The sequence below is a fragment of the Natrix helvetica genome (assembly GCF_964273705.1).
Source record: "Natrix helvetica genome assembly, chromosome: 1".
In the NCBI taxonomy this organism is placed as follows: domain Eukaryota; kingdom Metazoa; phylum Chordata; class Lepidosauria; order Squamata; family Natricidae; genus Natrix; species Natrix helvetica.
This window is the reverse complement of record NC_138548.1, coordinates 334,816,019-334,841,185: the sequence shown is the minus strand read 5'-3', so window position 1 is coordinate 334,841,185 and position 25,167 is coordinate 334,816,019. Positions and strand designations below refer to the sequence as shown.

At 38.8% G+C, this 25,167-nt stretch overlaps 1 protein-coding gene across 7 annotated transcripts in view; it reads right to left on the bottom strand.

Moving 5' to 3' along the window:
• CADPS (calcium dependent secretion activator) overlaps positions 1-25,167 on the bottom strand; it is a 492,613-nt gene that overhangs the window by 368,794 nt on the left and 98,652 nt on the right. For all 7 annotated transcript variants that reach the window (XM_081935645.1, XM_081935646.1, XM_081935641.1 and 4 more), the window contains exons 2-3: positions 20,803-20,916; positions 6,029-6,361 (exon numbers count right to left, since the gene is read on the bottom strand). In XM_081935645.1, the coding sequence (XP_081791771.1) occupies positions 6,029-6,361; positions 20,803-20,916 (447 nt within the window). The remainder of the gene's footprint in view (positions 1-6,028; positions 6,362-20,802; positions 20,917-25,167) is intronic.

Sequence of the window (25,167 nt, the reverse complement as noted above, 5' to 3'; positions counted from 1 at the left end):
GAGACACTAACGGGAATTAAAATGAATAGGAAACTGCTGTATTGAAAATTAGAAATTTCTGGGGGAGAAAGTTATGTTGGATATGTTTACCACCTTGAGTTATTTGTAAAAATAATAAAAACGGAATATAAATAAATACATTTCTCATTTGTCTTTTCATTTCTTGGATTTTTTTCCCCTAGGATGGGCCACTAAGTTATTAACTAGAGTAATCCTGATTAATATCTTCTTTTTATATCTCTGTTTAAATAATGGGATACTTTTCATTTTTGATTTAGAGAAGAAGAAAGATTGAAAAAAATATAAGGAAATTGATCTAGTCATGAAATAAAAATAATTTTGTCTCCTGGAACATGCAAATCTGAGAACCACAAAATTTCTGAAATTGGTCTGAAAAGAAATGCATCCAGAGGACAATCTCAAAGAATATTACATCTTAATCTTTATAGACCAACCTTCCTCAACTGTCTGCTCTATATATGCACTGTTCATTCAGCATCCAGAATTGGCAGCCTAAATTCCAAAAGACTATAAAGATATTCAGCAGGTTCTGACCAGTTTTGGAGAACCGGTAGTGGAAATGTTGAGTAGTTCAGAGAACCGCTAAATACAACCTCTGACTGGCCCCGCCCCCATCTATTGCCTGCCTCCTGAGTCCCAGCTGATCAGGAGGGAATGGAGATTTTGCAGCATCCTTCCTCTAGAGTGGGGTGGGGATAGAGATTTTACAGTATCCTTCCCCTGCCACGCCCACCAAGCCACACCCACCAAGCCACACCCACGGAACCGGTAGTAAAAATTTATAAATCCCACCACTGACACACATGTGAAGATTCCAGCTGGCTATTACTATAATAATAATATTTGTTAACTGGCAATTGTCCATGGAAAACCAGTTTGGTGTAATGGTTAAAGGCACCAAGCTAGGAAATGACCATGTACTCTAGTCTTGTCTTAGGCACAAAACCAGCTGAATGAGCCAATCATGCTCGTTTAGTCCCAGGAAGAAAGCAATAACAAATCACTTCTGGAATCTTGTCAAGAAAACTGCAAGGACCTATCTTCAAGACACACACAAAGACTGATGGCCATAGCACATAGCAGAATAATGGTGTTGGAAGAGACCTTGCAGATCTTCTAGTCCAACTTGCTCAAGCAAGAGACCCTGTACCATTTCAGACAAGTGGTTGTCCGGTCTGTTCTTAAAAACCTCCAGTGACGGAGCACCCACAACTTCAGATGGCAAGCCAGGCCATTGATTAATTGTTGTTGAGTCACTTCTTTCCATATTACTTATGAAATGTGGTTTTATCCATGTACTTATCAGGAGTCAAGGATGACTTACAGACTATTATATTTCAAAGCTGTTCTGAATTTAATTGCAAGAGTGATAGAAAAGGTTCTGCTTCAACTAAACCCATAGACCCTAACCTGTCATCACTATTTATCCCAAGACAATCTGTGGATCAAATTTTGATGTCAATTGTGTGCTACAGAAGTAATTCCAGCAGTAACACTGTGATAGCAACAACAGAGCTATAAAAGAGATAATGGCAGAACAATCAGTCCCTATAAAAAATAATAACAATCAATCCCTATGGAATGGCTGAAGACAGATTCCAGAGAAATCAACGCATTAGCTTTATGGAAGTGGATGAAAGGTCTCAGCACAAGAAGTAATTGTCATGGTGGGATGAAAAAAAAACAAGTCAAAAAGAGTTTGACTTGGTTTTTTTTGTTTTGTTATTATTATTATATTGCATGTTCATTTCTTTTGCCAGAAAGGTCAAATGACATATTGTCCACTGTAAAACCCATTCATTCTGAAGAGTTCTGAAGAACTCTTCAGATAAAGGTTAAGCAGAAAATAGATCTGCACCTTTTGCTATGGGTGATTTACTCTAGATCAGTGATGGCGAACCTATGGCACATGTGCCACAGGTGGCACGTGGAACCATTTGTCAGGGACGCGAGGCACTGCCCTGTCAGCTGGCCAGCGGGCTTGTGCGTGCTGGCCAGCTGAATTCACCCTTTTTTAAAGCCATTTTTCGTCCTCCCCAGGCTCCACAGCCTTTATAGGATCCTGGGGAGGGCGAAAAGAGCCCCCCCCCGAAGGCCCTCCAGAGGCTTCATGAGCTTCCCTGAAGCCTCCGGAGCGCAAAAAACCGCCCCTACTGGCAAACCGGAAATTCAGGAATGGACTTTCAGTTTGCTCGGAGGGTCGTTTTGACTGCTCCAGAGGAAGGTTCCTCAAGCCTCCGGAGGGCTTCCGGGGGGAGGGGGCAGGGGAGGCTGTTTTCACCCTCCTCAGGTTCCTATAAAGCCTCTGGAGCCTGGGGAGGGCACAGAAAGCATGCAAAAATGGGGGGGAGTGCCTGTAGTGCGCTCATGTGCACTGGGGGTCATGTATTGCATTATGGGTGTGGCACGCACCAACACTACCCCCTGCGCTCCCCCCACTTATGGCAAGCAAGCCAAAAAAGGTTCGCCATCGCTGCTCTAGATTGTCCAGCATTCTGGCTTCCTACTACTTCCTACAGACACACACACATACACATACACACACACACACACACACATGGAGGGAGGGAGGGACGGAGAGAGAGAGAGAGAGAGAGAGAGAGAGAGGGAGAGAGAGGGAGAGAATGAATGAATCACAGAGTGGGAAGGGATATTGGAAGTCTTCTAATCCAACCCCCTGCTCCAGCAGGAAATCCTATACCACATTGATCTCTCTCTCCACCCACTTCTCATGTTATACTGGTGAAATAAAGAAAGCTTAAAGTAGAGGTATCAAATTCACATTGTCAAGGCAGCGTCAGGTGAGTATCAGGACTTTTCCCCCTTCACTAAACTGAGCACGGTTGTGGCCAGCACGGGACATATCTGGCCCACAGACCGGGAGTTTGACAGCCCTGGCTTAGAGCGTAACCAATATGGCATAACCTATGTGGGATGTTTATGAGCATAGTTCTAGACCCAGGTGATGTACACAATAGTAAATAGTAAAATAAACTCTGATCTGGATGGCTAAAGGTAAATTTCTTGATCCAGCCTAGCATATGATTCTCCAAGATCTTAATTTGTCCTCCACCTGTATCATTACTGCTATTCAATCAGGTCTTGTAGTGGGACCCAGTGTAAGTGTATAAGGAATCTGTGAATGTTACCAGATATGATTACATTACTGTTGATGCTTTATCCAACAAACAATTTCCAGAACAGTCCTCATGTTCACCTTGTGGCTCCTGAAAGAACTTATTTTAAGATGTGTTTCTTGTAAAATTGTTTTCATTCTTTTTAATCTATTATTCTCTTGCCCCTTAATAACTATCTCTCAGTATCTTCCCATTAGAATGCTTATAAAACAAAAGTCACTGACAGTGCCAGGGATGTGCGGTCAGGGGAGGCAGGGGAGGCAGAGCCTTACCGCTCTCATCATGAAAAGAAAAAAAAAAGGGAAAAGGGAAAAGGCACACGTGGTCCGATTCCCTGCCTTCCTGAAGGGGATCTCGGCTCACGCTCCGCGGTCCCCTTCATGTTGACTCAGGAAGGCGGAGAATGGGACCACGTGTGCAGGAGGCTTAGGCTGCCTCAGCCTCCTGCACACGTGGTCCCATTCCCCGCCTTCCTGATGACGTCACCAGGCTCACCAGCCATAAACCTCACCGCACGTCACTGGACAGCGCCAATAAGTCACTATTTTGAAAGGCTGTTTGGTCAAGTCCTACAGATACTATGACCATTCTCCTAAAACTAGATTAGCTGAGCAGATCTCAGCAACCTTGAACAGCTGCAGAGATTCGGGGAAAGGCTGAGATATACAAAATGAACACATCAGTATTATTAATCTGTAACTATGGTAACCCTTCTAGTTTAGAATGAGCCAGTTGATTTCAAACTTGGCTACAAAGGTTCAAGCATTAAATGTACCATCTCCAGAATATTCATTCATACATTATTCATTCATTCATGCCTTCATTCATTCTCAATATTTGTACGTCTGGAAAACCCTCCTTCCAGCAACAGAAAAGAATTTACCAAAAATATAGCATATGCCTCAAAACCTAGCATCAGATAACTTAATGGTCTGGAGACAGCAAAAACAAAATAAATCAGATAAGGCTAACATATAGTTCAGGAAAGGCAAAACAAAACAAATTAACTTGTTCAGTCTATTTAATCAGCCAAAAGAGTGGGAAGAACCTAGGGTAGAAATTCTAGAAATATATTTGATTGCACTTAAATGAGAAGTCTAGTTTTTAAGTACCAGCAATCCTTCTTGCACTGTGCATACAGGGGCACGGTACAATTATATATATTTCAGTTCCAGAATGCCATATGACCTGATACAGATCACAGCCTGCTACTAACAATCTCCAATTTCTTTAATTAAGCATATGTTATCCTCATTTATAAACTAGAAAGTGATTATTAATAGGTTCAGCACTTGGTTTATAACTTTGAATAAATCAAACTTAGCTGATTGTCCTTCTGGTTCATCAGATTTTTTTTTAACTTTCTCCTCTTGTTTTTTCTTTAATATTCTCTCAACATTTTTTTGAAAACTTCTTAGAGCTGACATCAAAAAACACTTTCCTTCTATTGCAGGTATCCAGATGCAATCTTATCTGAGCATGCACCATGTCCTTTTTTTTTTACCTTGATGAAGTTCCTAAAGCCTTTGTCAGCATTATCAAGCATTTGTAAAACACCTTTATAGTCTCCTTGTCTTCCTCCCAATCCCCTCCCATCTCTCCAAAACTGTCTGGCAGTTCTCTTGTCTCTATGACCCACAGAGGAGCCCTCAGGTTTCTGCTATGCTACTATCAGTGCCATTAAATGTTCAAAGTCATCTAATTGAGATTTGAACCAACCATGTAACAGACACTTTTTATAAGCTGTGACAACTCCCTAGCTTTTGTGTAGCACATGATTTCCTAAAGCCTCTGGTCTTTGGTCTTGGTCTCGAGGTTCAAAGTTTCTTCAGTTGGCAGAAGACTGGCTACCAGTTAGCCTAAGATTCTATCACTTTTCGGGTCTTGTAATATTTTATTCCAACATCCTTGTCTGCTATAGTGAGGGCATCAAAATCAAGTTCCCAGCATCCATAACATTCTGCATAAATGTCTATGGCGATTCTCAGTCATCCAGGTCATGTTTGTCCCAAAGGTGTTTTTTCAAGAGCTCTGAAGAAATTTCTTGGATGCAAAGTGAAACATTTTCAAAGAAAAATCAGAAAGTGCAGTTGCTTCTTGAAAAAACACGTTTGAGATAACATTCTGCATACTAAACACACCCATATATATGTAGGGTAGAAAACTGAACAATCAACAGATGCAAGTTGTATTCTTCAGGAGCATTATTTCTCCATATTATTAATTATAAATTATTAAATATAAAATAATTAATTATAATTATTAATTAATTATAATTATAACATGTACATGGGGCAGTATCATCATTTCTATTTCATTTGTTAAAAGGCAAGAGGCAAATAGTCCTTGTTTTCAACCCAATCAAGTTACAGTGTCTTCCATCTGCCTATGTCATTATGCCTGGCTTTATGTGACCAGACTGACTCCAAAAGCTAAACTCCAAGAACTGTTCTTCCATGAATATTGGAAGATATTGTCAATAAGATTGACAATACTCTGGACATTGTTCAAAAAACTTCATGCAATAAGATCCAAATCAGAACACAACCACCCTACTTCATCCCATCCTGGTAGATTCTGGTAGAATTACCCATGCCTCAACCAAACTCTGCTAGTCTTTTGAATAAAAAAAAACCTTGCCATCCTATACCCAAAGGCTAATATAAGATTCATCACATCCTTTAATCAAGCACACCATCCTGTGTTCCTCATAACAGAAAGAGCAGAAACAGAGGGAATAGCAAGAGGCAAAACTTGTTCATCTCCTTCTTACCATATGATTCAGACTAACGCCAAATCAGGAACAGATATTCTATTGTGTCTACAATTTCGCAGTAGATTGTTGTTCCTGAACAACAAGGAGAACTTACCTGACATGCATTGTACAGAAGCTGATGCTCAAATTTCTTGATTCCCAAGATGTTCTGGAACATCTCATACAGCTGCTCCTTGCTGAGAATCAGCTCTGAAGCAGCACTTGCTGTCATTCTGGCTTGAGCTTTGCGTGGATCTTCTTCCCCTCGATATATTGCATCAAATTTTGCCATCCAGGAACTCAGGACAGTCTCCTTACTGAGACCATCAATCTCAGGCAGGCTACGGACCCTTTTTTCGATATGTTTCTTGAAGACTTCTCGGGAGTCATTAGCTGAGAACCCACCACTCTGAACCATTCTGGCGACACGGTCACTTTTCAGAAATACCTACAAGGTAAAGAAAAACATATACTCAATCCTTCCTAAATCTGAAAGAACTGGAAACATATCTCATTATAAAACCCCATATGACTCCTTTGTGGGGCTACCACAAAGAAGAGGGAGTCAAGCTATTCTGCAAAGCACCTAAGGGCAGAATAAGAAGCAATGGGTGAAAATTACTGTAATCAAGGAGAGATACAACCTAGAATTAAGAAGAAATTTCTTGGCAATTAAAACAATTAATTAGTGGAACTTCCAGAAGTTGTGAATGCTCCAACACTGGAAACTTTTATGAAGAAATTGGATAACGATTCAAGGTATTAATTATGACCTTTAAAGCACTCCATGGCTTAGGCCCAGGGTACCTGCGAGACCACCTACTGCCACCAGTAGCCTCCCACCATCCAGTACGATCCCACAGAGTTGGCCTCCTCAGGGTGCCGTCGGCCAAGCAGTGTTGGCTGGTGACCCCCAGGGGGAGAGCCTTCTCTGTGGGAGCGCCTTCCCTCTGGAATGAGCTGCCCACAGAGCTCTGCATAATTTCCGACCTCCGGTCCTTCCGACGCGCCCTAAAAAGTTGGCTTTTCCAGCAAGCCGGCCTGGCCTGTTAATGTTAATGTTAATGTTAATTTATTTTAAATGTATTGTTTCTTTAAAAAAAATCGGTTTGGTCTTTTTGGAAATGGGTTTAATCTTTTTTTTTAACTTTTGTGATGTGTGTTTTTAATGTTGTATGCCGCCCTGAGTCCCTTTGGAGAAGGGCGGCATATAAATCCAAATAAACCTAAACCTAAACGATTTGTCTGAAATGGTATAGGGTTTCCTGCCTAAGCATGGGGCTGGACTAGAAGACCTCCAAGGTCCCTTCCAATTCTATTCTATTCTATTCTATTCTATTCTATTCTATTCTATTCTATTCTATTCTATTCTATTCTATTCTATTCTATTCTATTCTATTCTATTCTATTCTATTCCATTCCCTTCCATCATATCCCATCCAATTCAATTCCATTCTATCGCCACCAACTATGTATGTGACATTGCAATCTGGGAATTTGTTGGTGAGATTGTTTGTGGAATGCAGTGTACATTGTGATTTTTTTAGGTGGGGTGGGGGGAGGGAAATAATGTTTTATACGATAGTCTTATTACAGCTTTCTAGAGATAATCCTCTGTACTGTAAGTTAACTATGATCCTTTGTCATACCACAGTTCAATAGCAGAGAATATCCTCTATATGTAGGTTCAAATAGAACAGGAGAACAAGGTCTGAGAACCCTGTCAAATTCTGAACATTTGAAGAAAAGAAACATGTTTCTAAAGGTTTCAGGGGCTTTATTATTTTGGTTTTAGACCATTCTCCACATTTTATGCAGAAATTCAATCTATTTTGCAATGGAAATAAGCTCCGGTCGCAAATACCAATTTCTATGCATTGGATGCAAATTGATCATATTTTGAATTCACTTTCAAAGAATGTCATATTCCATGGTAATGAAATTATGTGCTGTTTCTCCCAGTGCTCAATCTCAGTTTTATGGGACAAATGGGCATCCCTAGGTGATTTTGGCTGATTTTTTGAAAAAGCTAATTTAAGTCAGGTTCAGACATGAATTAGTGCTCAGAATGAAGGGTATCAAGAGAGCCCAAAACTGCAAACTAGACTGTGCAGTCAGAACATATCCTAGAGGGAGACAATGGCTAACCACTTAACTGATGTTGCTAGGAAAACTATTGTACATATTTTTCCCTGTAGTCAGACAAATATCACACTATCTGTTCTATTACATCCATCTATGAGATTGAAAATGGGCTTCCTTAATTTTCTGTTATGAACTGTGTTTAACTAGCTTTCATTCATGCATCTATGGTTTCCAGAAAGAGTTTCTTCTTTAACCCTTCTTTATTGTGTTCCAAAATCAGTACAATATAAGTTTTAAAAACTACAAGTATAATCCAAAAATACCATAGCAGTACAGGTGTAAGTTAACCATTATATAATTGTATTATAACTAAGCAGGTATCTATTTTAGGCAGCTAGCTCAGTGGCATCTACAGCAAACCACCAGGATGCTAAAAGGACAACATACATGTGGCAATGCCATAAAATAAACGCTGGTATCTGATAAAAGTTGCGGCCTTTGTATGATGACACTTTTCCTTGTTTGCACCCTCATTCCCCCTGCACACACCAATGAATTAATTACTGTTTTGCTTTCTCCATGCTCATATTTTATTTCTTATCTTACTTAAGACTTACATTGGCTCTTTATTCTTTTCACAGCCTATGCCAATAAAACTCCTTCTGTTCATGGATGGAGGAATCAGGATTGTATGCTGCTTGAAAAAATATCCTAACTCTTCATTAGATAGTGAAATAGCCCTGTAGCCATGGAAAAGAAGCCAGCTGGACTGGAGTAGCGGTCCCCAAGCAACAGGGTTGAAGTCTTTCCTTCAGCTGTCCCTGCCATTTGCTCATTGAAAAGTAGGCTGGATGCATAAAGTTTCTTCCACAAAATTAAAATGTGTGTGTGTGTGTGTGTGTGTATGATGGCTCAGCAGTTAAAGATGTTGAGCTTGTCAGAGCCTGGTGGCGCAATGGTTAGAATACAGTATTGCTACTTCTGCTGATTGCTGCCTGCCAGCAGTTTGGCAGTTCGATTCTCACTGGCTCAAATTTGACTCATCGTTCCAAGGTCAGTAAAATAAGGACCCAGATTGTTGGGGGCAATATTCTGACTCCACAAACCGCTTAGAGATGACTGTAAAGCACTGCAAAGTGGTATATAAGTCTAAGTGCCTTTGCTATTGTCATCTGGAAAGCTGACAGCCTGGGTTCGAGAGGCGAGCACAACAGGGCAGGGTGAGGTCCCATTATTTGCCCCAGCTCCTGCTCACCAAGCAGTTCGAAAGCACACAAATGCAAGTATATAAATAGGTACCATTTCAGTGGGAAGGTAACAATGTTCCATATATCTTAGCATATAGTCATGCTGGTCACATGACCACAGAAACATCTTTGGACAACGCTGACTCCCTCAGCTAAGAAACAGATAATGAGCACCGCCGTGTAGAGTTGGACATGATTGGACCTTTACTTCAATGACCACAGTATTGAGCCATTTAACATATTTTTTCAAAGTTTATGAACAATCCAAGACGGTGAGATCCTGAATGTCACTCTGTTAAAATAATGTCCTCCTCCCCCCCAATAATCCCTGTTATTTCCCAAATTCTATTTTTTACTGAGTATCCTCTTATCCCAAAAGTTTGGATAACTACACTATGTTCATTTCAGTAAATACTGCAATACCTCCCGGCTAGCCAGACAAAAATACAGTATGTTGTAAGAAAGATATATTACCTAAACAATTAACCTCATGGCATTGTGAAACAAGTTGGGACTACCCATATACAGCAGAATAAATTTTCCAATACACTTTGACCAGTGAAGGGCATTGTGGCAATGTTTAATTAAAAAAAATATTGCAGTGAATGACAGGGTGCTATTTCAGAAGCAAACACAGTTCAGATCCTTGTTACTTGGCTGCATCTGGTGTGAGAAAGGCAATCTGTGTTTCCTGCTATCCTCAGGATCTCTTTTTTATCACCACTCACAAGCATGGCACAGTAAGAAGCACAGGTCAGGTTCAGGGGATGAAAAGGCACTTGACACTATGAGCTACTTTGGGAACACGAAGAAATCATGGTCTTTCCCCCCCACCTCCCTAGGAGCCACTTGTCAACAATGACCTTTTTGCAACAGCAGTGTGAAAAAAAACAGGCCAATGTAAAATATGAAAGAGAGAAATTCACCTGGAAGATGAACATTGTCCATAGAGGAAATGAAACATGGCATTGCCCTTTTCTACCAAATAAAGCGAAGTTCATAGAAACCTTAAATGCCTTCATAGAAGCATAGAATCATAGGGCTGGAATGGACTTTGGAGGTCCTCTAGTACAGGGGTGTCAAACTCCTGTCATCATGGCTGCATCATGCGATGTATTGGGACTTTTTCCCCCTTCGCTAAATCAGGTGTGGGCATGGCCAGCACGTGAGGCATCTGGCCCATGGGCCAGGAGTTTCACAGCCCTGCTCTAGTACAATCCCTTTCAACCGAGGCAGGAATCCTAATACCATCCTGGACAAATCGTTGGCCAATTTTTTTTCTTTAAAAATCTCCAGTAATGGAGCACCCACAACTCTGAGAGGCACATTTTTCTATTGTTTAATTCTTCTCACTGTCATGAAATTTCTCCTTATTTTCAGGTTGGATCTCCCACTGATGAGTTTCCACCCACTGCTTTTTGGCCTGTCCTCAGGTACTGTGGAGAGGTTCTCCCAGAGCTTAATAATCCATCATATAAGCACATGACTTCTTCATACCCTGAATCCATCTGTAATGTTCAAATAAATTCTTGTTCTTATTTGTATATTTTTAGAGGTACAACCTCATTTATATTATAGATAGATAGATAGATAGATAGATAGATAGATAGATAGATAGATAGATAGATAGATAGATAGATAGATAGATAGATAGATAGATAGATAGGTTTGGAAGGGACCTTAGAAGTTCTTAGATACACAAATAAGGAGCCCAGCTAATGGCTGGAAGCAGAATAGGTAAAGATTCTCCTCACACATATGTGCACATATGTGCTAGTCGTTTCCGACTCATGTCCGTTTCAAAGCCAAAGAGCCAGCACTGTCCGAAGATATCTCCATGGTCATGTGGTTGGCATGACTAAATGCTGAAGCTGCACGGAACGCTGTTACCTTCCCACCAAAGTGGTCCTTATTTTTCTACTTGCATTTTTACCTGCTTTCAAACTGCTAGATTGGCAGAAGCTGGGACAAGTAATGGGAGCTACATACCTTTTCAGGTATCAGATACAAAGTGTATTTATGAGGGCATTACTATCTCATAGTATAGAGGTACTGTATGTGTGCTACTTGACTCCACTGGAGGGCATCCCAATGGAGAGGAAGACTCCACAAAAGTTAAGATGGTGGCCACAGCCGCGTGAACAAAGCTTTGCTCCTCTTTAATGTACATTGAGAATCACAATCATTTAACAAGAGGAACAAAAGTGGAAATAAGGTTCCTTCCCTTTCTATAGTTGTACTAACTGCAATTTAGTGCAAATACAAATACTTTGAGGGAGATGGGCAGTCCAGGAATGTAATGAATAAATAAATACATTTCTTCAATCTCTGTATTTTCACCTATAAAATATCAGCAGTGGAATTTTTAACAGAGAATTTTTAATATTGTTATGCACAGTTGAGTCAGCTAATTCCTGGTGACTCAGTGGATAAAAGATCTCCAAACGGGCATGTCTCTTGCTGCATTATGCAATTCTTGCAGTTGTATTTCTGGGGCTTCCAATTCTTCATCTATTTGCCTCATATGCTGCCAGCCACTTCTTCCCCTTCTGCCCATCTTGCCTAGTAATGTCATCTTTCCCATAGATACATCATAATGTGTCCAAAATATGACACATATTCAAAATAAATTAACAGTACTTAAGATGCCTTTGACCAAGCCAAAGCTCTCTCAAGCTTGAATTATGAACCTGGGTTTAAATCACTGATCTTTAATAAATCAGACACAGAGAAAGAGAACGAGGGATAGAAGCAGGGGCCAAGCAAGCTGTCATGTTTAAAAGACTAGTTCATATTTTTGCAATAATTATAACCCGTCAATAATTTAATTCATGTTTATAAGTGGCAGAACATGGCAAAGGTGGTCCAAGAAAGAATACTTCAGAGTTAGATTGAATAATCAGAATAAAACATTTTATATTAAATTGGGCTTTAATACATACATCAATAAAATAAAGCCCTTATAAAGCCCTTTCCAGTGTCCAATGCAGAGGATCCCATAAATATCTGGAATTATCTTTGGAGCCACTATTTTTTCTTTAAAAAAACCAGACTCCATTCACCTCCTCAGACACTATTTTGTTCTCCTATCTTCTCAATGTATGTCAGGGGTCTAAGTAAAAATCAAAGAGGATTTTGCAAGAACGAATTCTTCCAAACTTGCAAAAATTGTGCAAGGGCTTGTTCTCCCCATACATTTTTAAAGAATGTGGAAATTTCCAACTTCCTCTCCTTCAATATAGGGAGACCACACCTGGGATTTTTCCCCCCATGGGGAAATGGGGACTATTGAACACTACTCAAAGCAGATTAAGTGGAGGCAAAGAAAAGGCAGCCACAAACCAAACCACATTAACAGAAGTAACAAGATTGATGCATTTACTTATTTAGCAGAAGAAAATAAGAACTGTTAGCAAGTTAAAGAGTCTAGAATATTACTCCATAGCAGGGGTCATCAACCTTTCGGACCTCAGGGACCATTAAATTCATAATTTTAAATCCCACAGACCACTAATATGATTTTTTAAAAAAGATGAATAGTATTTAGTGCAATATAAAAAATGCAAATAATTTTTTGTGGACTACCAAACTTTTCTCACGGACCACCAGTTGGTGACCACTGCTCTATAGCAATAGCGCTTAAGCTTGTAAAGCACTTAGGCTCTTCAGTGCTTTACAGACTCTCTAAGCCAGGCATGTCCAAAGTGCGGCCCGGGGGCCAAATGCGGCCCTTTTTCAAATTGCAAGCGGCCCGCAGCCTCTTCTCCCCACCGAGTTATTTGTTTAGTCTTTCATAAAATACCGTAATTTTCGGAGTATAAAGATGCATCGTTTTCCCCTCAAAAAAGAGGCTAAAAATCTGGGTGCATCTTATACACTGAATACAGCATTTTTTGCCTCCCAAAACTCTGCCCCCTTCACCAAAATGGCTGTGCATAGCCTTTAGGAGGTTTTCAGAGTGTTCCTGGGGGCTGTGGAGGGCATAAATGAGCAAAAAACGGGCCGTTTTTTGCTCAACTTTCCCCCCCCCAGCCCCCAGGAGCACTCTAGAAGCCTCTTAAGGGCTATTCATGCCCTTTAAAAAAAGGCCCGTTTTCACGAAAAATGGGCCGTTTTGGGGAGAGTGCAAAAACTTTTTTTTTAATTTGCCTCTTCAAAATCTTGGTGCGTCTTATATTCTGAAAAATACGGTAGTTAATTCGCATTTAATGTTAAGGGTTCAAAGAATGTCAGGCTGAATGATCGGCCCCACACATTTTCACCTCACCAAATCTGGCCCTCCTTGCAAAAAGTTTGGACACCCCTGCTCTAAGCAGTTTTACAGTGTAGCATATTGCCCCCCCCCAAATCTGGTTCCTCATTTTACTGACCTTGGAAGGTTGGAAGGCTGAGTGAACCTTGAGCTGGTGAAACTCAGGCAGTTGGCAGCCAGCAGATGTAGCCTGCTGTACCGCATTCTAACCACCATGGCTATCCGAATATTCAGGAAGGTATAGATAAAGCATGCTCAGAAACAGCTGGATAGGGAATATGTAGATAAACTTTACATGGAGTTGCTCTTGAAGACCACCCAGAAACTTCAAATCAGAGGTGGGTTGCTCCCGGTTCGGCAGAACCAGTAGTGGAATTCAGGCCTGGGTCACAGAACCAGCAGCCACGCCTCCGAACGAAGAAAATGTAGAACTTTATTACTAAATATATTAACAGTGGTGAGAATCTTATATGCAGAAAGATGGAAAGATACAATTCTCAACATGGAAGAATGGATGGTAAAGGTGACAGCGTTGGCAGAGATTTAATTAAAGAGAAGGGTTGATCTAATTTTATTTCTATTTGGAAACCACTTCTGGTTTTGTACTTGAAACTGGAAAAAAAATGAAACACTAACTTTAGGTCTGGATGATTAGAATGATTTTGTTGTTACAGAAATGGTTTGAAATATTTAGAAATGTAAAGTAAAAGGTTGAGCATATAATTCTCTTTGTATGCTACTGCATTGAAAAAATTCAGACGTTACTACTTTTTAAAGTTTCTTTTTTATCTCATTTTTAAAATCTTTCTTTTTAACATTCTTAACTTTTTGGGTATTTATCATACAATAAACTTCAATAATTTTTTTTAAAAGGATGGCCTTAAAATGTGACAGATTTTTGCACTCCACTGAGAGTCTCAAATCTGTAAAAGCTAATCACTTTTCTTGACTGTGCCTTCCATTGGTAGAAGAGATTTCTATTCACACAGAAATAACAAATTGCAAGATGACAGAAAGGGGGAAAAAAGTAGCAAGAGGATTCACACTGTCACTGTGCAAGCAAGTGGGGAGAAAGTTTCATCTTATCCTTCTATTGTATGGACAATGGAATCTCCCTGCATGATTTCTAACCACTGAAATAAACGTTTTTGAAAGGGCATGATTGAGAGATTTGCTTCCAGAGACTTTCAGCTCACATTGGTTACCCTTCATGCACAGCAGCATTCAACAATACGTTTGCAGTAAGCAAGCTATGCCGAGCACATCAGCTGATTCAGGTAAATAGTTGCATAGATGACATATAGGCTGTGGTGGGCACAAATCTTAGCATGCAACAAAATCCCATGTGGATTCTCGCAGTTTTTCCCATTAAAGGGAGAAAAATCTGTCTCGCTAATGAGAAGATGAAATTCCAACTGTGTGCAGCTGCTTTGCAGGTGGAAGATCCCAGTTCGGTTTTTGAAATGTCCACTTTAAAAGATTTTGGGGAGACACTGGATCAGAAGCAGCTTTGAAAATATCTCCAAGAATTTCTGTTAAACCAGGACATTTACAATTACAGAAGACAAAAATAGTAAGACAAGCAGTTCCTTGATTAGGCCATTGTGTGCTGCTTGATTGTTTGTCTGCTGTTAATTCTGGTGCTCATTTCTGTTTCTCTAGAAGTTGATTGCTGGCGAGGAGATGTTCGGGTGCTTTTGTTTCCTTTTTAATTTTTTAATTGTCTCTCTTGAATGGTGTATAAATGTTGTTTATCACTATGTACCTGTTGATGTCTGATTTGTTTGAATACCAAGCTTCCAGTAATTACTTGGTATTTTGGGATTTAGCTTGGTTTAGGATGCTCATAGTTTCCCAGCTAACACTGTGATTAAATTATCTATTGTGAAGTTTAAGGAGTTTTCACTATGTCTTCTGACTGCTAGTTGGTGTTCATGAATGTATTCTGCTAATCTTCCTGTCTGTCCTACACACTTTATGTTGTAGATGACTCCTGATTTTAATTCTTGGGCTACCAGATCTTTTGGTTTACTTAAAATGTAAGATTGTAATAGTTTTTGGGTTGTTGCTTAGAAGTTTTGGATATGTGGCTGTGTTGTCCTTTTCATACAGTAGCTTGTATTGGTTGTATTTTTTTCATGTGTATCCACTTTGTTGGAAGATGTTGTATAGGCAGACTGTTTCCTTTTTCTGGTGTTCTGGGCTGTTGCAGTGAGTTTTTGAGAGGTTGAGTTGTTACTTTTATATATATGGCAAATTGCCTTTGTTTCCTTTGCTAATGTGAATTTCTGTTTTCTTCTTCCTTTGTGAATTTTATTCCTTTGAAGATATTGGGAATTGTTTTGTATGTCTTCATCTAGTTATTCCTTTTTTATCGTCACATATAATTGTATTTAGTTATTTTATATTCAAAGTCAGTTTCAATCCTGGCCTCCTTGTTTTATTTACTCCAGTACCTGATGACAATCAGAATTTAGGGAGAGCAATATTATCCAAGACCTCACCCACCAACTGCATCAAAGGTCATAGGGGAAAAACAGATTACAAAGCTATTAAAATTGAGGTGTGGACTGTTAGGCCACAAAATCTAAATAATAGCTTGGGATCCATGATAAAGCAGTGTGGACAATACAATACAATACAATACAATAGCAGAGTTGGAAGGGACCTTGGAGGTCTTCTAGTCCAACCCCCTGCCTAGGCAGGAAACCCTATACCGTTTCAGACAAATGGCTATCCAACATCTTCTTAAACACTTCCAGTGTTGGGGCATTCACAACTCTTGAAGGCAAGCTGTTCCACTGATTAATTGTTCTCACTGTCAGGAAATTTATCCTCAGTTCTAAGTTGCTTCTTTCCTTGATTAGTTTCCACCCATTGCTTCTTGTTCTACCCTCAGGTGCCCTGGAGAATAGTTTGACTCCCTCTTCTTTGTGGCAACCCCTGAGATATTGGAACACTGCTATCATGTCTCCCCTAGTCCTTTTGTTCATTAAACTAGACATACCCAGTTCCTGAAACCTCTTCATATGTTTTAGTCTCCAGTCCCGTAATCATCTTTGTTGCTCTTCTCTGCACTCTTTCTAGAGTCTTCACATTTTTTCTACATCGTGGTGACCAAAACTGAATGCAGTATTCCAAGTGTGGCCTTACCAAGGCATTATAAAGTGGTATTCACACTTCACGTGATCTTGATTCTATCCCTCCGTTGATGCAGCCTAGAACTGTGTTGGCTTTTTTGGCAGCTGCTGCACACTGCTGGCTCATATTTAAATGGTTGTCCACTAGGACTCCAAGATCCCTCTCACAGTTACTACTACTGAGCAAGGTACCACCTATATTGTACCTGTGCATTTCGTTTTTCTTGCCTAAATGTAGAACCTTACTCTTTTCACCATTGAATTTCATTTTCTTAGATAGTGCCCAATGTTCAAGTTTGTCAAGATCCTTCTGTATCTTAAGCCTGTCTTCTGGAGTGTTGGCTATTCCTGCCAGCTTGGTGTCATCTGCAAATTTGATGAGTTCTCCATTTATTCCCTCTTCCAAATCATTGATGAAGATGTTGAAGAGTACTGGGCCTAAATCAGAGCCTTGGGGTACCCCACTGCATACTTCCCTCCATGTAGATGCAGTTCCATTGAGGACTACACGTTGTGTGCGGTTGGTCAGCCAGTTACAAATCCATCTGGTGGTGACGCTGTCCAACCCACATTCTTCTACTTTATCTAGTAGTAGGTTATGGTTTACTTTATCAAATGCCTTACTGAAGTCCAAGTAAACTATATCAACTGCATTCCTCTGGTCCACTAATTTTGTCACTGACAAAATGGAGTTGATCCAGAGTTGATAACCTAAGGCCATGATGGTGAACCTATGGCACGTGTGCCAGAAGTGGCACACAGAGCCATCTCTCTGGGCACACCAGCCATTGCCCGTTGCTCTTCTGGGTTCCGGCACGCATATACGTGCCAGCGAGGTGGCCTTTATACGTGACGGAGTGCTGGAAACCAGAAGAGCAGCTCCCTAGCACACAAGCGTGCCAGAAACAGGAAGACCACGGCTCTTCCAGTTTCTGGCGCTCCCTCACACATGCTCGCATTTCAGCACTCAGTGCCAAAAAGATTCACCAACACTGACCTAAGGTCATATATGGCCTCTGCATTTTGTCTTTGTGCTCAGAATACCTAAAAACCAAAAATGTTTACTGCTCTTTTGAGGCAGGAAGTAGAATGAATTTTTTAGCACATCACAGCTAATGTAGCAGACCTCCTAACAGATCTATGACATAGTTCCATCCATTTTGCAACTGTTCAAATATGCAGAGGGCAGCCCTTGGTTACTAAAGGATTGATTAGTGCTAGATTATATAGATTAACTTCTAACTCTGTATGACTTCCTATGTCAATAAAAGGCGTAGCTATCACTTCTGTAAACTTGAGTTTGACATCTTCAAATAAATTCAACTCCGTGCACATCCCTGACATATATAGGACATGGGTCATTTCACACTGAAGGTGCAAACCTTCTTGCATCTCTATGTTGAAAACATGGAAGTGATATGAACCCATCCAATATAAGATGAGCCTTTTGACAACTTGTAAACAGTGTGGGATGCTAGGATGATCAGTGGCACAAATTAATTAGCATGCAGAAGACGTCTTTACAGTCTAATTAAATGCCAAAATATTTATTCCTTTAACGAAGATATATAATTGGAAAATAGCATCTCCTAATTGAAATATTTGACCTCTGAAATGAGAAAATGGCACAAAATAATTTAATGACTAAGTAATGGAGGATACATACTTTCCCAGTTCCGTATTAGTCTTTTTATTGCCTTTCAATAGTTGGCTACTTGGTAAAACAAGCTTCTGAGCCAATATAAACTGGCCGAGAGGCATCTTTAGATACTGTTTCTTTGTATCTTCAAATTCCTTCCCTGGAGTTGTTCCAATGAAAGTATTCCAGAATAAGTGGCCTGTGAACATGTTCCTTTTATCAGGAAGGAAGATAAATTGGCTACGTGGGAGCTCTAACCTGATTAAGATTAAGATGAATAAACAGAGCTAAAGCCCAGGAGTCAAATAAAGAGGCAAACTGGAAGATAGACAATCTTGATGAGAAATGTAAAATGCTAAAAGAGGCAGCAACTGAGGAACAGGCATTTATTTCCTCCCCTCAAACCTGTTATAAGGAAAGCTGTTTCCTTCAGATGATGCTAATATTTGAAAGAAGAGAAGAATCAGGAAGTGAAGAAAAAATAAAAACTTTGGCAGAGGAGAAATAGAAAACACAACCTTTAAAAAAGTTAGGAGAGAACGAAGTAGAAAAAGCAGCCTAAAAGAACGAAAAGTGATAAGAGAGATACAGGGATCAAGTTAACTAAAATATAGAAGTTAGTTATAAACAACTGCACCACATATATACCGTTTGCCTGAAAATAAGGCCTCCCTGGATAATAAGCCAAATTGGGCTTTTGAGTGCATGTGCTAAAATTAAACCCTCCTCCAAAAATAAGCCCTCCCTGAAAATATTGCAACACAACAGCAGCCGTGAGCTGACCATGCTTGCTGCTTCCTATACCCCAAAAATAATTAGACCTCCACAAAAATAAGACACTGTCTTATTTTTTGGGAAACACGATAGAAGAGTAAGATATAAGAATATAATGAAGTTGGGCTTTGAAGAATATAGTATAGACAAAAAGCTTAGATAAATTAGAAAATTTATTTTATTTATTCATTTGTTTGTTTGTTTATTCAATTTGTATAGTTGCCCATCTCAATAAGTGACTCTTGTTAAAATCTTCATATTAAGATTAATTTCTAAACTAGTTGAAGACATTTATCATTTTCAATTCCTTTGGGTTTTTTTTATTTGTAAACTTTCTTTTTGTAAAATAAAAGTCTCCCACCAGTTACTGAAGGGGTGTATTAAAAAAACTAATTAATTGTCCCAGCTTCCAGTATTTTATGTGTATTGAATCTGGGTCAATCTGTTTATTAGTGGGAAAGAAGTAAAGTATCAGATCATATTACTTCATCAACTGCATGAAATGCTTTTTATGGCGCTTCCATATTGATCTTTTTACTTGAGATAATTGATCTGCAAAGCAGGAGTTCCACTAAGTTTTAGATGGCCTATCCAGTTATTGATCAAGAGGTTACCCGCTTCATAATATGGTGTGACAATATTGATCATAAGCCCTTCCAGCTTTGATGGCCTATCGAACTCATTACATGCATTTATTTTAGAGGTCAATAAAATTTCCCCATCATCAGATACAGTTCTAGGAGAACCAACATCATGAAACTCTGATGCCAGACTTTTCTCATTCAGAGGAGACAAGGAGAGCGGAGAGACAAGACTGGAGAGAGATAAGATTGAAGAGGGGAGAGGAGGAGGGAAAGAGAGAGAAGGAGAGGAAGAGGGAGAGGGAGAGGAGAGAAGAAGAACTTAATTCTCAAAATTGTGTTTCATTGCATTATGTATTTAGCAGATTTTTGCTCTGGCATTTTTTGTAAGTATCAAAGGAGCAGGCACCAGCAGCAAACAAAATATCTGAAAATTGGATGAAATGGACAGGAACTGTACTTACTCTTAAAAATAAATAAGGTGTCCAAGGGATATATTCCCATTAAAAAAACTTTTAAAAGTTCAAGAGAAGGGAAATAATCTTTAAAAAACAAAAATAACTTGACACTCTTATAAAAATGTCAGCCTTTTAAAATGCCAATGAAAAAAATTGGAAGAGATCCCTTGGCCATTAAATGCAATTCTCAAACCACTCCATGATTATTTTGAGAGAGAAGTCATGAACAGTAGCCAGATTTAGTTTGCAACCAGCATTTAGCCCACCATGAGTTTCTCAAAAGGAAAAAACCCCAAAGTCTCCCATAGAGGCATTCACAGTAATATTCTTTTCTCTCCCCTCCCTCCCCACATTCTTAAGGAACAATTCTATTCCTTAAAAGGCTGCATTTCGGCCCTGATCAAACAATGGGCTCAATCTATTCTCAATTAACTGTGCTTGTAGTAAAACGAATACAATAAAATGTGGATGCAGACTTTGTTATAAATAGTTACATTAATGAAACCTTTTATTAAGCTTAGAAGAACCTGTACCTCTTTTCCTGACACAGCAAGATGTCACTGAGAGGAGAAATTCCATGAATTCAGCAATGTAACTAATTTTTTTGTTGTTCTGGTTACCACTCTTTGGCTTTAGGAAACCTAGTTCCCATTCACCAGTACTAAGAAATGCTAATGGTCTACTTGGCAAATATCTCAGGCTCATTTTCTTACCTCATAATAACTCTGGACAGCATTCATAAAGGCTTCATCAGCAACAATCTGAGTTTCTCCATTGAGAAAGGCTTGAAAGCGATCCTTAACAGTCTGCAGTTGCTGTTTACTTATCTGTGGGGGAATCATAAAAAGAAACAAATAATTAGAACAACATAAATGAAATATTAATATTAATATTGACCATAAACTTATTTATTTATTCAATTTCTATAGCTGCCCATCTCAGTCCTTGACTTTGGGTGGGGAATAATGCCACAACAATTGAAACTGTTGAAATCCACGGTTGGTTTCAAAGCAATTTTAACCAAGCAATAAAGGTGGAGTCAATTTTTATGCACAACTTTTTATAATTTAATCATGTTGGATACATTTACATCAGGAATGGGATTCTACAGATTTGGACCTGTTCGGGCAAACCAGTAGCTCCAAAGATCAGCTGGGAGCGAATCGGTTCACTCCCATGAGCAAGTGGGCCTGCCTGCCCGCCCCTACATTTTACCTACCTTTATCTTCTCAGTTAAGTTCCGCTGCATAGCGAATTGCCACTCCTCAGCTGTTTTCCTTCCCAAGCAGTAATCCAGAAGGTAAGTCTTCTCTAAACTGTGCATGCGTGCGGTAGTGGGTGCTCAGCGAACTGGTTGTTAAACTGGTAGGATCCCACCCCTGATTTACATCCCATCTAGGGTACATTTGATCTGATTTTATTTGATCTCTACTCCAACAACTCGGGGAGAGGGGGGCTTGGGCTGAGAGAGAGTGACTGGCAAAATCACTCAGTGGTTGAGTGGGGACTTGGCCTGCACTCTCCTGAATTCAAATCCAATACATTAGTCACTATAATATACAGCTTTTCAATTCCCATATTTCAAGTTGATTTTCATTACTCTGAACCTTTTAATAAGATTTAAGATTGTGCTGAATGCGGGGGAGGAGAAGCCAATGTCGCGACAAGATGACATGCAATCTCAATGCTCTGAGATCGCCGTCGATACTTTTGCTGTTGGGTAGTCCAAACGGACCTAAACCGTCCCATGGAGACAGTGAACAGGAAGAATATGTCTTGCTGATCTCAGGGACATCACAAAGTCCCTGATTGATCCAAGAGAAGTTCTTCAAGCCGGTGACAAAAAATCCAGCCATTTGGCTGATGAAGTCGGGGCAGCTCCAAAATGGAAGGATATGGAAAGAGAAAGTGTTTCCAGCTGGTGAGGAATTTTTACCATTTTAAAAGTGACTGCCTATAAAAAAACTTAAAATTAATTTAAATTGGAGAACAGAAGAAATAAGCGGCAGAATTAAATTTGGACTGGTTTTGGACAGTGGGTTATCTTACTTTTTAAATGCTATCTTCACGGATGGAATTTCTGCAAGCCTTTTAAAACGAATGGATTAAGTTTTCTTCTTCTATTTTTTTCTTTTACTACTCTTTGTAACCTATGGACTAAAATTCTCCTCTTTCATTACTGTGGGTGTTTTTCTAACTCATTTAAGAATCAGACTTTTAAAATACAAAAAAGATACAAAAAGAAACAAAGAAAATTGCAACAATAACACTGCTACTCGGAGGCTGGAGGTTTGTGTATTGGAAACAAAACACTCTTACTTTTCTCACTGATTCTCCTGGCTTGGCACTCCAAGGTCTCACTGCTTGTTTATAGAGAGTGATAAGAAGAAAAGCATACAGATGTCCCTTTGAAGTATATCTTTAACCAGAGAAAGGTGAAAATAAAATGTTATTGTGAATCTATGCTTAATCTTGTTAAAACCTTCCAAGCTAGAGCAGCAGTGTTTGTTAGCTGGAGATAATGGGACAATTTCAACAGCAGAAAGAAATTTTAAGTCTGCAAAATATACTCTGAGAAATACAGAAATTATCAAACACATATGAGAGGATAGAGAAGAAGTTGGAAGACTTAGAGCATCTAACAGCAAAATATGACGAAGAAGTTGGAGATGTTTATCAAGTGGAAAAAGTGGTGGTTAAAATCCTAAAAATCGAAGAGGAAAATGAATATAAAGAAATTAAAATTGTTGATATTTATGGTGATTGGTTTGTCTCTGAAAATGGAAAGAGTGGAATACCGAAAGAGGAATTAAATGGAGGGGAAATCTACCCCAGATGGCAAGATACAGAAGATGAAAAAACAAAATAAATTATGGATTTAAAGAGAGAAATTTTATTAGCAATATCATTGATAATACTACCGACAATCAAAGATAAGCTGATAAAGGAAACAGAAGAAGGGCATCGAAATTACATGAGAGATTTTATAAGCAAGGAGTTGCTAAGAGGAGTCCATACAAAGTTGATTAAGGAGATGATTAGAGGACTCACACCACAAATGGCAGAAGATATGAGACTGTTTTGCTACTGGAAAGGTACAGGTTGATAGATGGAAGAGTATAATTTAAAACTAGTTAGTAAAATGTAGTGACAACAGATATAGTTAAATAAATAATTGATAATAATAATAATAATAATATATACAATGTGTAGTGTTATGATAAGTAATAATTGGATATGAATATTGAATGGTACCCATGAAAGGAAGATTAGAAATCCTTTTGGATTATATATAAGGGTTAATAAAAAAGAATTAAGTTAGATGCAGTTAAGTCTTGATTATTAGGGGGGAAATGTTATGATGCAGGATATAGTTAAATAAAGGAGAGATAATGATAACAATGTATATACAGGTATGGGTACAACATAAGGAAACTGGGTGTAAATTGTCAACAGTGATTTGGAAAGGGGGATTAGAAAACTTTGTTATTAAATATTATGGATGTTTAGCTAGAATAGGACATAAGGATTCAGTGTTATTGGAGGATTTTAGAAATAGTAAATGAAATGCCAGTATGTGGTTATGTATTAAATCTTGGTATATTTTATGATGAAGGACATTTAAACAATTATAGTCAAATGAAAATGGAGGTATGATGATGGTAACATGTATAAATATCTGAGTTAAAATACTTGAGTTGAAAAAAATTATGTTTGTTGACTGTGGAAGATATGCACGGAAACCTTTTTGTAACCAACTGATACACTTTCTACAGTATGTAAAGAAGGATATGTTGTGTTTGTTTCGAAAATTAAAAATAAAAAAACTTTTTATTAAAAAAAAGATTGTGCTGAATGCTAAAAATGTTAATCCAGGAACATTTGACTATACATACTTTCACCTAGCATTCAAGACCAAAGAATATTTTAGTATAAAAGCCATATTACTAGATGCATTGGTATTCAGTGAAAAAATGCATGCAAACTACAATTCCACCTATTGAAACTACTTAATTGTGTGCATAAAAACCTTCGGTTTGAACAAGAACACAAATGTGTCTAGCAGGCTTTGGGGAAGTTTTGTGTGTGCATTAATTCATCCCAAACTATCTGAATTCAGAGCAACATCTAAGTATCACTATTAGTTTTATTCCATAGGAGGTTTAAAACATACTTACTATATTCATATTTCTCTTTACAGTGAATTACAGCAATTTGACATTATTTTATGTGGAAATGGGAGTGTGATATTTAATTGCCTTCTAGACCTCTAGATCTTTCTATTTTCTACTGATTCCACTCATAAATCTGTGAACTGGTTACAGGCTATGCAGCTGGAGACACAGCACCTCAAGCCAGGTTTCCTGATACGGTTTCCAAAGATTTCATTTATGTTTGTCACTTGAAGGCATGATTTATTATTTGGGTTTATGTTCCCAGGCCACAGACTGATATTTTCATTTCTCTGCTCTTTATTCCATCTATATCAGTTCCAATCCTGCTCTTTCATCATAAATGCACATTTTTGTCTTATATTTTAGAAGCTTTCACTGTTTTTTTTCTTAAATTTCTTTTTGTTGCATTTAACCTGTGATTTATCCCAACTGACATACTCTATTTTAAGATGTCCCAGCTCTGAATATTTTGAAGATGGATTCTTTGTAATTGTGAAAATATTTCGTTATCTTCACAAAATATTTTTAGATGTTACAGTGTTCAAGGTTTATATTGCCCTAAAAAATACAAAACATATAAAACCAAACGCCTAGCTGACAAAGACCACCTGAAAACTGAATTACACACTCTCACAAATGTATTAATCTCCAAGGGATTCCAAAGAAAAACAATTACCAACTTCACCCAAAAGGAAACACCCCCCAAGAACCGAGACACAGAACATGACAATGGCATCGCCCTCCTCCCTTACATCAAAGGCACCACAGATAAAATCAGCAAAATTCTCCACAAGCATAATATCAAGACAGCCTTCAGCACTGACCAAAAAATAGCCAACATCTTAAGAAACCCCAAAGACAAGATCCAGCTAGAAAACCAAGGACTCTACGAAAATACCATGC